The 17,742-nt window shown below is 34.8% G+C and overlaps 1 protein-coding gene and 2 pseudogenes across 1 annotated transcript; 1 reads left to right on the top strand and 2 right to left on the bottom strand.

Annotated features, from left to right (window-relative positions):
- The first annotated feature begins 7,276 nt into the window (after positions 1-7,276).
- Positions 7,277-8,597, top strand: LOC146898415 (cytosolic sulfotransferase 15-like). Its single transcript, XM_085737458.1, has 2 exons — positions 7,277-7,487; positions 7,785-8,597. The coding sequence occupies exons 1-2, from the start codon at positions 7,410-7,412 to the stop codon at positions 8,448-8,450; spliced, it is 744 nt and encodes a 247-aa protein (XP_085593584.1). The 5' UTR covers positions 7,277-7,409; the 3' UTR covers positions 8,451-8,597.
- Positions 8,598-12,804: 4,207 nt separating this feature from the next.
- Positions 12,805-14,082, bottom strand: LOC146898414 (uncharacterized; annotated as a pseudogene).
- A 1,998-nt stretch (positions 14,083-16,080) lies between these two features.
- Positions 16,081-17,536, bottom strand: LOC146898413 (putative acetyltransferase At3g50280; annotated as a pseudogene).
- Between the last annotated feature and the right edge of the window lie 206 nt (positions 17,537-17,742).

Below are 17,742 nucleotides of genomic sequence, written 5' to 3'. Positions count from 1 at the left end.
TCTTTATTTAATTAAATATTTTAAATTGTCAACAAAAATTTTTTGAAAACAATTTAAATTTTTAATATCTATTTTTTTAAATAAAAGATACAAAGTCTTATTATAAACTTTTTGTCCAATTATTTAAAAAGTTGGTATTTTAAAGGAGGGCATGTTAGTGTCCCTCTTAACGCTAATCTATACTATATATAAAGAAAATAACCATTTTTGACCTTTTTTAGACTCGTTTGTTTTTCTTCCCAAATTACACTCGACTTTAAATACAAATAACACATATAAAAAATAGATAAGAGTAAATTCAAATATTAAAAAAAAGTGTAACAAACTCAATCTTTATTATCCACGATATATCAATTTTTTTCTTTGTCCTTTATCCTTAAAAAATATAATTGATGGGAGTGAATTCAAAATTAAAAAAAATGTAACAAGCACACTATGAATATATATGTTCAATTTTTTTTCCTTTATGCTCTACAGAGTGTAACAATCTAGATCTAGTATATCTATTCATGTACCTCGTTGTATTGAACATTTTATTAATAATGGAATGCTATAAGCATCCTTCTTGCAAAAAAAAAAAAAAGATCTAGTATATCTATACTATATATAAATAAAATATAAGATTTTGGCCCGACTTTTTCATTATCTCAATCATACTCTAAAACAACTTTTTCTATAATAATAATTGTTGTTGGTGTCATTAAAAATATAAGAATTTAGAGTATATTTTTTTTTGTTATATTGTTGGTGTCATTGAAATAGATAAATAAGGTTAGTTTGATTTGTTATAATTTGAAAACAACTATCATTTATATTTATACTTTTAATCAAAATCAAAATTTCATAAGAAACACTCCGTTCATAATTTTCAAACTTTGGCCCAATAAGGTGCCCGTCTTTTCGCTAGTGATAATAAAGAATGTGCAGTTTATTTTCGAACAAAATAATTAACGTGTATTCAATTGAAGTTAAGCATTAATGTATTTCTTTCATGTTTTAGTCAAACCATTAATGCATTTCTAGTCAAAGAATCATATAAATGCAGTGAACATATAATATATATATTTTTTTTCTTCAGAAATGCCAAGATAATATATTAAAAAACTAAATAAGTCCCTCAAGCACAAGACCTAAAAAAAAACTTAAACAACCTAATTTAGACAAGATAAAGGAGTCAACCACTATGTGGGGTAATCAAAATCAAATAAGAAATAATATGATTTTAACCACCAAAAAGTCTGGAGTTTCACCTTTTCTATTAATGATTGAAGGGTATCGAGCATATGCTTGAAAATCTTCGAATTTCTTTCCTTCCATATATGAAAGGCACAAATATGCAAATAATATTAAAGGCTAGGCGAGAATTTCTGGAATACCCCCTAACCCACCAAACTGAAGAAAATGTTCCTAAATAGTACCATGATGAAATGTTGATAGACCTAACCAACCAGAAATCAGAGACCGAAGCCACACCTACCAGTTGCAATTAAAAAACAAATGATCTCGATCTTCAAAACAACCACAATCAGCCGAACAAAATATTTACTTTGAGAGGAACCAGTTTGAGCCATAACACTTGCATATAGTCGACATTAAAGGAACCTTTAGCAGTAGTCAAGTTGTTATAAGCGCTTTTAACTGTATACCATTGAGTAGAATGAAACTTCTAAGGCCAACGGTCCGATTATTCAACTTTCAAAACAATATGGGTCGAATGATCCGTACACTCCTTCACCAGCTCGAACTCCGACACAAACAACCTCTTGCGCCACTTCCACACCTCACCACTAACATCCCACCCCAAAGAATTCATGTTTGCAACAATTGCTAACTTTTTATTAGAAAGATCAAACAACCGCCTATAGCGAATTTATATAGAGAAACCATCCCGCCACATATCCTTCCAAAATAAAGCTGACATACCATTTCCCACCTTTCTATTAATATTATCTCGCAACCACCCTTCATCTAACATACCACCCCCCGTTCTACCAAAATTCAAATTCTGCCACCACATCGATCCTCCTCCTCTCCCAAAACATAACCTCCCACCTTCCTCACTATACCTCGCACATAACACTTTATGCCACAAACTCTTCCTCTCCTCCAACACCTTCCAAACCCATTTACTAGGTAATGCTATATTGAATTCCTTCAACCTACTTACCCCCAAACTTTTGTTCTCCCTATTCAAACATAACACATCTCATTTAATCCATGACATTTTCCTAGAATCCTCACAACCACCTGAAAAGAAAGTACTAAAAATATAGTAAAGAGAAGAAATGATACATGAGGGAGGTTTAAGGAAGGAAAGAAAATAAACAGGTATGGAGGACAACACGTACTTTAGAAGAATCAGACAACCCCCCAAAGAAAAATTCATATTGTTCCAACCTGATAACCGTCTTCGAATACGCTCAACCAAAGGATACCATACATGAATCTTTCTAGGATCCCCACCAATGAGAAGCCCTAGGTAAAATAAAGGAATGCGACCATGTTTACATTTCATAACGATAGTTGCATAATGCAACCACGAATCAAGCACATTAACACCAAACAACATACTTTTGTGAAAGTTAACTTTAAGACCAGATATCTCTTCAAACAAAAGTAAAACAGCCTTCAAAGCTCTTGCATTTTCCCTGCTATTAACCCATACCAACAGAGTGTCATCAACAAATTGTAAATGAGATACATACACGTTGTTATGCACCCCTACACTAAACCTGTAAACAAACCATTTTCCACCAATGTGTTAATTATAACATTTAGACCTTCGGCAACTAGAAGGTACATAAAAGGAGAAATAGGATCACCTTGACAAAGACCTCTTTTCAACCTAAATTTATCAGTTGGACTTCCATTCACAAGAACCGATGTTGTTGTTGTTGTGACACATTCTAAATCCCACTCACGCTAGAGCAAAGGAAAATTCATTTTAATCATCACATCACCCAAATACCTCAAGTCAACCGAATCGTAGGCATTCTCCAAATTAATCTTAAAAAGAATTAATTCTTTCTTCAACCTACAAGCATCATCCACTAACTCATTCACTATAAGATTAAGAATGCCATCAAGGATTTGTCTACTCTTAACAAAATCTGGTTGAGCCTCTGAAACAACATTACCAACCACTTTTCTCAATCCATTAGCAAGAACCTTCGACAAATCAGCCTGCCGCTAAGGATTCACAACTTTGGGAATCAAAGCTATAAAAGTACTATTCATTACTTTAGTTAGCCTACCATGACGGTTGAAACCAGCAAAAAAAAAAACTATAAATCAACCTTTAACTTGTACGAAAAATCTTTGATATGAATGCCAGATTATTTCCATCCGGCACAGGACTCTTATAACTGTCACAATCTGAAACCGCCTCCTTAATTTCTTCCAACAAAACAGGCTTAATAAGATCAGCCCTTTGATATGCACTAATAGACTTGATAACAACTCCTCTAACTCGGGTCTAGCCTCTGTTGCCATCTTAAAGTGATTTTTGAAATGTTGAAAAACGACACTTCTCATAATTTCCACCCCTTCTATCTGACTACCGTTCACATCAACAGAAATAATGGCATTCGATCGTCTCCACGAAAACATTACTCCATAAAAAAAATTAGTGTTTGCATCTCCCTCATTCAACCAATTTATTCTAGAATTTTGCCACTAAACACTATAGTGTAATTTCGATAAGGCCAATATGTCAGCCGATAAAAGATGGAGCTCGTCTAACTCCTCCTCCTCTAGAACTTGAAACTACCCTTAAACGACTTAAATTTCTCTTTCAAAACAAAAATGCTCCACCCAAGTATCTGATAAGACAACCATTTCTCCTAAACAAACTCCTTACAACCTGGTAGATCAACCCAACATTCCAGCATCCTTTAATGTCTAGGACCCCAATTCTCTTCATCAATCGTTAACAATATCGAGCAATGATCACAAATCCCTCTAGGAAGAGCAGCTTGTATACAATTTGGGCATAAAGAACACCAAGCACCATAAAGTAAAAATTGATACAGCCTGCTCATAGACAAGCCATCCCCTGATACCAAGTAAAACTACGACCACATAAAGGCAAGTCAATCAATAAATTACCATCAATAAAGTGATATAAACGAGAGAAGTCTTCATGACGGTCACCCACCATCCTACTTCTTCTTTCTTCAGAGGACCTGGTAGCATTGTAGTCACCCACAATACACCATGCAGCCTCCTGATCATACTGATCAACCCACCCAATGCATCCAATAACAAATGTCTGCCCCCACTATCAAAAGGAGCATAAACATTGGCTACAGAAAACACTAAATTGGTCTTAATAAATCTCCCTTTGACTACTAAATAATTCTCCTTACTCATAGTTACTCAAACGTCCACCTTTAAAGGATTCCATAACGTTAAAATACCCCCTGACGCACCCATTGAAGACCTATAAGAAAAACCAACAACAGTCGACCCCGAGAATGATCTACATACAAACTCATCGATACCTTCAAATTTTGTCTCCTAAAAATACACACCACCATCGGACACCTCTCCCTCACCAACCTTAGAACCTCCCTTCTCTTGTCTCAACCCCTAAGCCCTCACACAACATAAGAAATAATCTTTATGACCACTATTCACCTCACCCCTAACCCCCCTTCTCACACGACTCCACTTCATCCTCTTTTCCATCTCCACTCTTACGTCTAGATAAAACTTGAAACATATTCTTACACTGGACCCCAATAATCTTCCCTACCTCAAATTCATCATCCTCCACCTCCTTCAAATTACCATGCAAAACAACCCACTTTTTCCAATCCTCGTTAGTTTCCAAAGAATTAGTCCATGTCGACAAGGAAACACCTTCAATTTTACCATACAAAAGCTTCAAAGACTTGTTATTAGCTTTATTTTTATGGGTCACTTAAGAGCACCAAATAATATATTCCTATAATTTGCTGACAACCGAGCCACCCTTTTCAAATCAACCACCAACGACAACAACTTCCGTTTTCTTTAATTATATCCCTTAGAGTTCACCTCTCAATTGCAAGATTGATTCACGCCCTTTTAGCTAGAATTGAGTCACTGGATTTTTTTTTGACCTAACCAAATCCTAATTCGCATCAACACCAACATTACTAGACTCATCCTCAAGCGCCGATGATACTTTGGACTCCATCAGAATTAATTCTTTATTTAAAACTTGGTATTCTTTCTAAAAAGGAAAATTATTACCATTACCACCTACAGAAACTTTAATGCCATCTTGCTTCCAATCATCACACATTTGATTCATAATAGTCTCCACAAGAGGTTCCATATAATGCATACAAACAGGTTCAAAACCCACCGACTTAGTATGATCATCCTCATATTACACCATGCACACGTCATCAGCTAAAGCAAATTCAGGATCCACAATAATACGTATAGAAAATTTCCTTGCATCGATCCATAAATCTTCTACCACATTCAATTCTTTCAAGATAGAAGTGGAAATCAATAACTGAGCATAATCCAACCTTTCTTTATCTAATGTCGAATCATCAAATTTAAGAAGCCTACCATGTATCGAAGTCAACCCCACTAAAAAGACATTGTTCCAAGCTTGGAGAGGAACACCATAACATCCCACCCACACACCTCTTTCATAGGAAATGGCATTCTCCTTCGACCAAGGACGACAATCATACAAATAACGACTTCAACCACTTCATTATAAACAGTTCAGAATGGACCACCGTCCAGATTCATCGATCTTCACCGGATCGATCAGAACCAATGTCATGTACATGAAAAATTAGATGCAACGACGGTTTTGATGATGATGGTGATGAATATGACGAATAAGAGTTATGGAAATTGACCCAAGTGTTAAGTTTAATTTTTTTTAAAAACTGATGTGCCCATTTAAGGCTGCCTCCAAAAAGTATATTCAAGGGAAAAGAGATAGGAAAATGCTTTATGGCACGATGGCCATACAAGCACGAAGGCACACGACTATTTCACACCATTGGATGACCTTTTTTTTTCCTTTTATTTATTATTTTCTCTTTCCCACATTTATTCTTCCATCAACCTGATTGTCGTGTCGTCGAAATTCGTGAGCTTTTGAGAGTCGTGCTACATATCACTACTCAAAGAGATATACAAAACCTAAGGATCAAAGGAAGTTAACAAAATCTATAAGAAGGAAGTCTAAGTCTATTCTTAACAATGGCTTCCCTAATTACAGTTAGAGGTGAAAATCAAGTGATAAATGCTTTGAGCTTTTAAAGAATGGGTAATGTTAACCGGTGCCCCCGGAGCACTGGTTAAGGAAGCAAATATAGTAACAATATATTGGAACTTGTGCAGTCAACTCATTAAAAGTTTAAAAAGTATTTCTTTTAATTTAAAACTTTCTTTTCTTCGTTTCCTTAACCAGTGCCCCGGGAGCACCGGTTAACATAACCCTTAAAGAATTAGTAGATTCGTGACTCTTGTATACCGAAAAAGTTTTGTTGAAAAAGGAGAGAATCCACCAGCATGCGTCCACATGTCCCAAAAGAATAATAGTAAAATAGATAAAGAGATATTTCTATGTGATGCTTTATCAGGTTATTTTTTTACAAGCAGTAGATACTTAGCCCGAAAATCATTTTGTCTAGGTGGTGTTTAAGAAAAACTATTTGTTGAAAGATAAATTGAAACGAAAAAGAAAATATTAATCTAACAAACAATAAAACGAATATTTGTCATTAAAAAAATGTCATATATATCAGTAAAAAAAATTCATATATAGCCTTCAATATCTTTGTTTAAAATAAAAAGACTACACAAGTCTGTCCGTGAGCTTAGCTAAGCTGGTAAGGACAATGCATAACATATACAAGGTTCGAGGTTCGAACCTCGGACACCACCAAAAAAAAAAGACTACACAAGCCTACTAAAAACAAAACCAATGCATCATTAGATAGTGTATTTCGTATATAATAGTGTATTAGATAGTGTAAATCTTACCAACCGAAAGTTAACCTTGCAATCGTGATTATATATCTCTTCTTTACTGAGGGTGGATCCACCATATGACATAGTACGGTCATATAGTCACACTAGATTTTTCCCAAAAAAGTGAATAGTCATTAATTTCATAGTTAAATTTTTTAACACTATTATTTTAGTCACATGCAAAAAAAAAAATGTCTTAGATCCGCTGCTCCCGGTCTAGTCTAAAAAATATACTAAAGAAAAGGTGCAGGTAGAGAGGTATGACATTTTAGAAGTATTGTTTATTGCAAATTGCAATCGTTCCATTTCATAAAGTATTAAATAAAATCCTAATCTAACTGGTTAGGAACAAAATTCTCAAGCTAACGACATTTGCAACTAGTACTATAACAAATTAGTATTCGTGTTCTCCTTCAATGGCTTCAACAGATCTCACAAATATGAAAGAAGACCAATCAAGGGATGGACAAGAAACAATTAGCGAAGAAAACAAGGTAAGCCATGATTATAATAACCTAATTTTGTCACTTCCTAGAGAAAATGGGTGTGAGACTCAATATATGTATTTTTTTCATGGATTTTGGTGTCCATCAACTCTTATTCAATCTGTAAACTCTTTTCAAAAAAAATTTCATGCTAAAGATAGTGATATTGTTGTTGCATCCATGCCAAAATCTGGCACTACTTGGCTTAAAGGTCTTGCATATGCTATTGTTAATCGCCAACATTTTACCTCTTTAGAGAATAACCATCCATTACTATTATTTAATCCACGTGAACTTGTGCCTCAGTTTGAAGTAAACCTTTATGGTGATAAAGATGGTCCTTTGCCTCAAATTGATGTACCAAATATGGTTGAACCAAGGCTTTTTGGGACTCACATTCCATTCCTTTCGTTGCCCAAGTCGGTTAAAGAGTCCAGTTGTAAAATAATTTATATATGTAGAAACCCATTTGATATATTTGTATCATATTGGAATTTCATCAACAAAATCAGATTAAAGAAATCTTTAACCGAATTAACTTTGGAGGAATCTTTTGAAAGGTATTGTAAGGGAATATGTTTATTTGGTCCGTTTTGGGACAATATGTTGGGTTACTTGAAGGAGAGCATAGAAAGACCACATAAGGTTTTATTCTTGAAATATGAAGACCTTAAAGAAGATGTCAATTTTCACATCAAAAGAATTGCAGAGTTTGTGGGATTTCCTTTCACTCAAGAAGAGGAAAATAATGGAGTTATTGAAAATATAATCAAGTTATGCAGCTTTGAGAGTATGAAGGAAATAAAGGGAAATGGAACTGTATCAGGAGACATTGAGAAAAAGTTTTACTTTCGAAAGGGAGAAATAGGGGATTGGGTAAATTATCTTTCCCCTTCAATGATAGAGAAACTTTCCAAAGTCATAGAAGAAAAATTAAGTGGATCAAGTCTATCATTTAAAGTGTGCGCATAAATTTTATGATATGTTATTGTATTTAATTTAATAAGTGGTTGCATTGCATGTAAAATCGATATTTAGCTGAAATGTAAGCCAGAAATGGTGTTATTGCTCTTATTTTCATTTTTTTGCAAATTAAAGAGATGTTGCATGTCGAGTCAACTAGTTCGAAACTTGCAATCTGATGACAGGACATCTTACGTTATTCTTAGCATGTTTTTCAGTTATTTTTAGTAGGATTTAGCAGCAAAAAGGAGGAGTATAAAAACGATTGTCTATGATTTCGGGACTTTTGTAATGTTTTCTATAATTGAGTGTGTAATTCTAGTTTTCCCGAAACATAGCAATTTTAGGGGGTTTTTGAAGTAATTCACGAAGAAATCATGCAAATCGGAAAATCAAAAACATCTGAAGAATTGTCAAGACATTGGGAAGACAGAGAATGAAGATTCAAGAGGCCTCAGGAGACTTTACATAGGAAGGAATTCTATTTCCAAGTTCCGAGGCAAGTTATTTGAAGACGAAAACCTAAAAACGACGAAGATAGAAGAAATTGGGACCGAAAGCACAAGAGCATGCGCCTAGGGCATGGAATTGTGTTACCATGCGCCTAGGGAATGCAAAATGAGCCTAGGGCATTTGCAAAGAGGCATATGCGCCTCAAGCATATACCATGCGCCCCAAGCATCTCAAAATGTGGGGGCGCAATCGTTATTTTATTCGTTTTTCTAGGTTTAGCCTACGTTTTTAGCCCAAACCCAGTTAGAAATCACCACTATAAATACTAACCTTCCTCATTCATAATTTCTCGTTTAGAACTGTGGCAGTTCAAGAAGAAGGCAACTTTGGAGCTTCGGGAGAGTTTCTATCTTCTCCTTGATTTTCTAGGGTATGTTTTTATCTTTAGTAATTTGTTTTTAGTTACCATGTGTAACTAAATCTTTTTATGTTAGAGTTCTAAGATGAACCTCTGTATATTTTTTGTTGGATATTTATTTTATTTAATTTGTCATTTATTTTATTTTATTTATACTTTTGTCCACTATAGAGTTTTAGTAGGAAGTAGTTTTATTTATGTGAGAGGTGCAACCCTAAATTAGGTACTTATAGGTTATGATAGGACCTAATATTGCTATCACTAACTGGATGCATATATCTTGATATTTATACCCCTTTACTGATAACTATCTGTGTAGGAACTAAGTGATTATTAACTAGCCAAAGATGCCATAAAAATTGTTGACCCTAGACGTAGGTACCCAGTGGCTAGAACCCGTTGGATCGTGTGGTGCATTACCGAAGCTAGGAATTAATTGGTTAGTAATTAGGGAAACAAGCACCTAGATGTCCGACTTAAAGTTATAACCTAGTAAGACCATTCTCTTCAAACCCTTAGTAAGGTAAATGTAGATTAGGGCTGCACGTTTGTAGAACGACTAAGTAAGCGTATAGAGAGTGTGATATGAGTGTCCTAAGATTCATATATGGGCAGACCTAAGGGAACCTTGACCTTCATTGCCTTGGGAAACACTAGAAAGCCAATATAAAATTTATGTTTTAATTACCTTTAAATTAGCAAGACCCCGCACGTAAGGATCACCGTGCGATCAGAAGGTGCAATTAGCCATCAGAGGGAAAGGCCTAATTAGGTACCCAGTGGCTAAAACCCCTTGGGTCAGGTGGTGCCCTATCTATTTAGGAAACACCCAACGACCTCATCACTTTTATAGTCACCATAAGATAAATAAACGCGATATTTAGATTACGTATTATCCAACAACGAATATACAGAGGGGGATTCGAAGAATCCTAACCGCTGCTTAATTTTCTGCAACCAAAACAGGTAGATTCACTCTGTTGCAAACAGATAAAAATTGCAACTTACTTTTATACCTTCAAACATACAAAAATTGTTCGGACGAAAGGACAATCCCTGTGGATACGATACTCTACTTATCACTTTATTACTTGATGAAAACGACTGGTACACTTGCCATAAGTAAACGCACTAAGTTTTAGTAGCCATCAAGTTTTTGGCGCCGTTGCTGGGGATTGTTGATATTTTCGACTGAACCGTATGAATTACTTATTTTTATTTATCTTTATTTTTCTGTCATTTATTTATTCCACATTTTATTTTTCTGTTTTAAAAATTCAAAAAAATCAAAAATTTAAAAATACTAAAAATATTTAGTCCTAGTTGAGTCATTTTTATTTTATTTTTTAGAGGCTAGTTATTACTAACATAGTTTAATTTTTCATTTTCCAAGTAGTTTATTATTTCCATCTAGTACTAACATTTTTATTTTTGTTTTTTGTTTTTCACATTTAGGAACTAACCTCGTTCATTTATTTTTATTCTTTTTAGAGTCTTAGTTTAGGTTTTTATTTTATTTTTAGCATTGCATTTTAGGGAGTCGTAGTAAAAATAACAAGTTAATTAGATCGAGTCAAGTTAATTAGGTTATTAATTTTGCATTTAGGATTAGGATTAGCATTTACTATTAGTAATAGAGTCTTAGGTATAATTAGTAGTGTCTTTAATTTAGTTAATTTAGATCGAGTCTGCATTACATCTAGATATTAGGAATAGATCGAGTCTAGGGAATTAATCTTAGGATTAATAAAACAAGCAACTAAAATCCAGAACTAAAACAATTATCATACTTTTTTGCTAGAATACAAATTGGTTGTTTTGTTTTAACAGGATAACAACTGCAAATCAAAGATGTCAATGGAAAACAGTTTCTCTCAAGTGGGTGAATACCCTTAGAGTCCGTAAACACCAAAATATGATCCTGGACCTGAGGAGCATGAGCTGGAGAGAACATCAAGTTACCATTACTTCAACCAGTACTATGAGTATGGATCACCATTCTACTCGCATGGATCAGAACAAACGGTGAATCAACCTTACGTAACAAACAACACTTGCTTTGGGCTTGAAAAGACTTTAACCACGAACAAGGAAGAAGTCGAGGAAGATCCAAGTGAAGACGAAGGTACTGAAGCTTTCACAATCGATGGTACTGAAGTTTTCGAAGACAGAGGTACTAAAGCCTTTGTAGAGGAGGGTACTGATGCTCTCCAAAGAAAAGTACAGTCCACAGCTCAAGCAGACCAGGGTTAAGAAGGAAGTTTTGAGCATTTCATGCAAAAGCTGATAAAAATAAAATTTGAAATGCCAACACAAGAAATGCTGAAACATAATCCTTGTTGCATGCAAATGTTACAAAACCTTGTGAAACTTAAGACACCTCCTACTGCAGCAAAATGGATATCATTAGCCGGAGATGAACATACCAACAATAAAGCTGACACCAATATCAAGATTAAAGATCCTGGAAGCTTCAATGTTCCAATCATTATTAATGGTGTGTTCTCGGGGAATGCTTTATGTGATTTAAGAGCTAAAATCAACCTGATGTCGCTTGCAACATTCAGAAAGATCGAAGGACTCATGATGATACTAGCTGAAAAGTTAGTAAGGGTAGCTGACGAAGCTGAAGAAGAACCAAAGGGAGTAGTGCTAAATGTGAATATTGTAGTAGAAGACTACGAGTTCTTAGCGGACATAGTAGTAATGAACATACCTGATTGTCCAATCACTTTGGGCAGACCTTTTCTGGCCACTGCACAAGCCCGAATCAACTTAGAATATAAGGAGATCATGCTAAAAACAAGAGGTAAATACTTGATACACAATATTTCACAGGATAACATAAGGAAGGATGCGGGTACTGAATGCCATGTACTGGATGACGTCGATCCTTATAAATCTCATGAACACATAGAACAACCTAGAGAAGAACAAGAAAAAAATGGAGCAGCTAACACAAGCACTGATGTTAGGGAAGAAACTACTGGGGGCTCCTGGTGGAAAACTCCTTATGAAAATTTTAAAGTCAGATACCGTGTTTTGCTGAGGCATCCAGAAGAGTTTTATGGGCACTTTGGAGGTTTACAATCAAGGGAAGGCTGGGATGGACCATTCACAGTCAAAAAGATTAAACAAAACAATGAAATTGTAATATGGGATGAAGTCAAGTGATAGACATATGTTGATCCTAGCGAAATCAAGTTGGTGGGTCAAGTAGAAGAAGAGGAACCTGCTCCAATGAGGTTTATGGCATCAAGGGCTGAGTTCAACACTTAGCTCATCCATGTAAAATTTTATACAAATTTATAGACTGTTAATCTTGATGAATCTCATTAGCGGTGTTCTATAAAAATGCATAGATTGTTAATCTTGATGAGTCTAAATAACATATCAAATTATTTTATATTTATGTAAAAATTTACATAATATGTTGTGAACTTGCAATTTAAAGGTCAAATTTAATTTTCTCTTTCTTAAATATGTAACAGCCTACAAACGACTGCAAAGTAATGAAGGTTGTAAAAGATCCAGGTTCAAGGTGGATGCATCAGTCATGTTTAACTCAGGGTCATTTCCCATGACTTCCAAAATCTTGTATGGAATGCACACTTCAAAGTCCATACTTCCTTCTTCTTTACTAGCAAACAAACTAATCTTTCCATTACTTTTGTTTGAACTACCACTTGAATTGCCACAAGATTTCCCCAACCAATATCTATATGGTAAGTACTGAACATTGAGGAACCACTGATGAACAAGGAATTACTATTGGCCACACTATCAGCCTTAACAAAATTTGGTGTTCTTGACCAAGATTTGTATTGACTCTTTAACTTCTCATCAGAGTGCAAAGCAATAACCTTGTACATCTCTAAAGCACCTTTACCAAGCCCACCTTCTTCTAATAGCTCCGTCACTTTCATTTTAACCCCACAAACTATCATAGAATTTTTAAAACAATCATATGATAGTGGTCGAACCAACCTTGATCTAACACTTTTATATAATTGTTAGATTGTGAGTGTACGCGCAGGCGTGCGTGCGCACGTGTGTTTGTTTGGGGATTATATTACACCAATGTAATGTTACACTACTCAATATTATTTTATTCGATTCATATTTTTTAAATTTGATGGTTAGATTATTCATATCATATAGATCTTCCATGTAAAATTTTATACAAATCAATAGACCTTTAATCTTGATGAATCTCATGAAAAATGCCGCATGACCCACGTGCAACATTTTAATCATAACTCAACTTAGTAATGTCTGAATAAGGTCAAACCAAAGCTAAAAGAAATATAACACCTATATTTACAACTTTCATGAAGGAACCTAAATCCAATTCTATACAGAGAGGGGTGCAAAGGATGGTTTCCTAAACCTAGGCAGAGTGTGCGATCGTGCTGACCTCTGTGTAGTATTTTTATCATAACTAAAGTTTTTGATGTCCTAATGGAGTCACTAAAAAGCTACATTAAAGCTAACATCCATATCTACAAATTTCATGTTTACATCGAAACCTAATTCAGAATATAAAATAGTCGAAAGTTGGATTTCCTAAGCCTTAGAAAAGAGCACGACCCTGCCGACCCATGTGTAGTATTTTGACCATATCTTAAGTTCTAGATGTTGGAATGAGGTCAAAACAATGTCAAATTAAAGCTAACATTCATAGCTACAACTTCGATGAAGACTCCAAATCCTAATTCTAAACAGAAAAGTCCCAGTGTTTACTTTTGTTTTCGATTACAGAAATCGCATATTTTCTGTGATTTTGCATATGCGATTTAGCCTTAAGGAACCTTTCCTAACTCCGTTTTCGACCCTAAAATCGACCCTAATCTTTAAACCATAATTACCCTATCATTCAAACACTAGTTCTTTGTTAACCTACCGGATTATCCACTCTTTTTAAGACTAAAATTCAATTCAAAAACCTAAACTGGTTTTCCTCAATTCTCATCTTTCAACTTCATCTTTCAATTCGTTCATCATCATTCTCTCATCAAAATTCACATCATAACAGCAACAACATATTAAAATTTAAGACAACCCTCCCATCATTGATTAAGATACCTAAAGTGCAAAGATTCTCCCCCTTACCTCGATGTTCGGCAAATTGATGAATTCATACGGTTGAATCTCCTTGGTCGTCCCTCTATGCCTCCTTTCCTCTTAACCCTAGTTTTCTTCTTTTGTCTCCGCTACCTTTTTCTCTAATTTGTTGTAACCATAATTCTCTAATCTTCTCCTCTATTTATAACCTCCAAGATTTTGTTTCTCACTTAATCTTTCTTGCAGGGTTACTATCCGCACCTCTATATTGGTTACCATTCTTGTTGTAACTTCACCGCCTTACTATTCACACCTCACTCTGCTTAAATCATTAAAACACTACTCAGCTCACTGACTACATCTCTTTTCTACCCAATTTTACTAATCCACCTCCGTTCGAAATCTACTTACTTATTCTTTCTAAAAACTATATTTTCTTCCTGAACATTATTTTTTTCCCGCTCTTTAACCGACTAACCATCCCATCCATTTTCTCTTACCTATTCTCCCAATGAATTCGAATAATTTAATTAATAAGTAATTAATATTATCTAACAACCAATACTAATAATAACAATAATACTAATGTTATCTAATAATAATATTAATAAACTAATATTAAAAAATTGAGGTGTTACACAGAACCCTCAAAAGGGTTGTATTGGCGAGACGAGTCTCATTTACTTTTAGGTCAGAGCCCTATCTTCAGAGGAGTTGCCTTGACGAGACGAGACTTGTTTACTTTTAGGTCCAAGCCCTCAAAGGAGTTGTCTTGAGACAAGACTCGTTTACTTTTAATCATTTTGATGTTGTGTTTCCAGATTGGGTAGTTTAATTTTACTATGCAATAAACACAAGATAATGGGTAGTTTAATTTTACTATGCAATAAACACAAGATAACCATGTACTAAAGGAGTAAGATAAAAATCATATTAAATAATTTGCATAATTAAGATGCTTCGGTTAGAGTTTAACTTTAATTTGCACACCTCACGACATCCGTATGGTATACTCTATAAATATGAAGTTCCATGCCTTCATAAATTCATTCATTTCCCCCTCACCAAATAGAAATGACCTCTGTCAAGGTGTACTCAAAACACTTAAGATTGAGTACATAGATGACAAAATACATAATTAAGAGGTACCTCTCACTTGGTACATCACCGGCATGGATCTATACTATTGTTCTTACAACAAGTACATAATTAATTTTGAGAAAAGCATAATAAATTTATTATTATATTACCCAAATAAAATTGAGTACATAGATGACAAAATGCAATATGGGTCCTTTCAAAAATAATAATAATACAATATGGGCCATGCACGCAATGAAGCTATGGGAGTTATCACATCATATGCATGCACTAAATCCACAAAGAAACCAAAAATCAAACCATTTTAATTAAAACAACGAGTAAATGAAATTGAAAATGAAAATCCAATGATACGAACGGTATGCCAGCTTGAAAAGTACATCGATCGGTTAGAACACCAAATTGGATATTCTAGACGGGGATTATGGAGTTGTTGAATGTAAACAATTAAGTTAAGACATGAACTTTCTCATTCTTAAACATGTAGACTCTCCGATCACTATTATAAACAAAAGTCTAATTTTCAGGTTCATTCAATAAATGATGTATACGGTCTATTATGTAAAGCATACATCATTTATAAAATGAACCTAAAAATTAGATTTTTGTTTATAATAGTGACCGGATGGTGTAACACTGTAACTACCTACAACCGACTGCATTGTAAAGAAGGTTGTGGAGGATCGAGGTTCCAAGTAGATGCATCGATCATGTTTAACTCAGGGTCATTTCCCATGACCTCCAAAATCTTGTATGGAAGACACACTTCAAACTCCATACTTCCTTCTTCTTTACCAGCAAACACACTAATCTTCCCATTACTTTTATTTGAACTACCACTTCGAAATGCCACTGGATTTCCCCAACCAATATCTATATCATAAATACCGAACAATGGGGAACCACTGATGACCAAGGAATTACTATTGGCCACACTATCAGCCGTAACAAAGTTTGGTGTTCTTGACCAAGATTCATATTGACTCTTTAACTTCTCATCAGAGTGCAAAGCAATAATCTTGTTCATCTCTAAAGCACCTTTACCAAGCCCACCTTCTTCTAATAGCTCCTTGACTTTCATTGTAACCCCACAAACTATCATAGCATTTCCAAAATAATCATATGAGAGTGGTGGAACCAACCTTGATCTAACACTTATACATAACACAAAATTCACTTCTTCATGTGGGTCAAGTTGTTTGGAACGGATCACTGAGCGCCAAAGGTGGGTGCAAAGTGCTTGCATGGAAGATTATTTTGTTAGTACCGGCCTCTACATTGGCTTTTAATTTTATTCTCATGATATTCTCCTTTGTAAAATGGAATATTCTCTCAGTTGGGATGAGTTGTTCTTCATCAGAACGGATCTTATTTTGTGGTGTTTTTATTATGAAAGGAAATCGTATGGGGCGCTGAATTCCGTTTGGAAATAAGCGTTCAAGTGTTGGAGGTACATATATTTGATGGCAAGAACCACGTGAGATTTCAGCCAATGAATTGATGAAATGCGAATTGGACATTCCATCAAGGACTACATGGTTCATTGTCCAACTAACAAAAGTACCGTCAACTAACTCTGTTACTTGGAATGCAAGCAATGGATGTGATGTACCTTCATAGTTTATAACTCCGTTAAGTGGAAAGAAGGAGTGGAAAATGGAAGGAAGGTACGTGGATCCAAGGATGTCGGCAACACATGTATTCTCTGCTTTTGCATGAACAAAGAGTGCACCGGCATTGTTGCATGCGATGGAACACGAGATAGTGTTATCTTCATGTTTAGTTATTTCGAGACGACCTGCAAAGGGTGGAAAGAATGCAAGAACATGGGAAAGAGACTGTTTAAAGTGTTGGATTTTGTTGGACGTGTTCACTACCGTGGGATGGTGATAAAGAAACCCCTTTTGGTTGGATCCAAACGGGAGGAACTGAAGATCCCACGGTGTTAACTCAATTTACGATTAGTTGAGTCACCTACATTTGGTGCCTTAATAGTAGTGGTAGAGAGAACTCGAAAAGCACTCATATTTGAGGTAACGTAGTGTTCAGCTAAGCCTTACACAAGATCCTTGTTGTTGTGATGAGAATGTGCACAAGTTATTACAATTTATATAGAGATTTTCTCTCAACGAATTCAAAAAAAAATATGTGCTTTCATTGATAAAGTAAAAGTAAGTTTTGTTAAAAATAAAAAATATACGTACTTGTGCTAAATTGCATAATTTTTCAATAAAAAAAAATATGTACTTGTGCTAAATTGCATAA

This window comes from Medicago sativa, chromosome 8 (genome assembly GCF_051527215.1).
Source record: "Medicago sativa cultivar Bolivia chromosome 8, Bolivia_mono, whole genome shotgun sequence".
Classification (NCBI taxonomy): Eukaryota; Viridiplantae; Streptophyta; class Magnoliopsida; order Fabales; family Fabaceae; genus Medicago; species Medicago sativa.
Note: the sequence above shows the minus strand (reverse complement) of the source record. Positions and strands in the feature narration are given on the sequence as shown.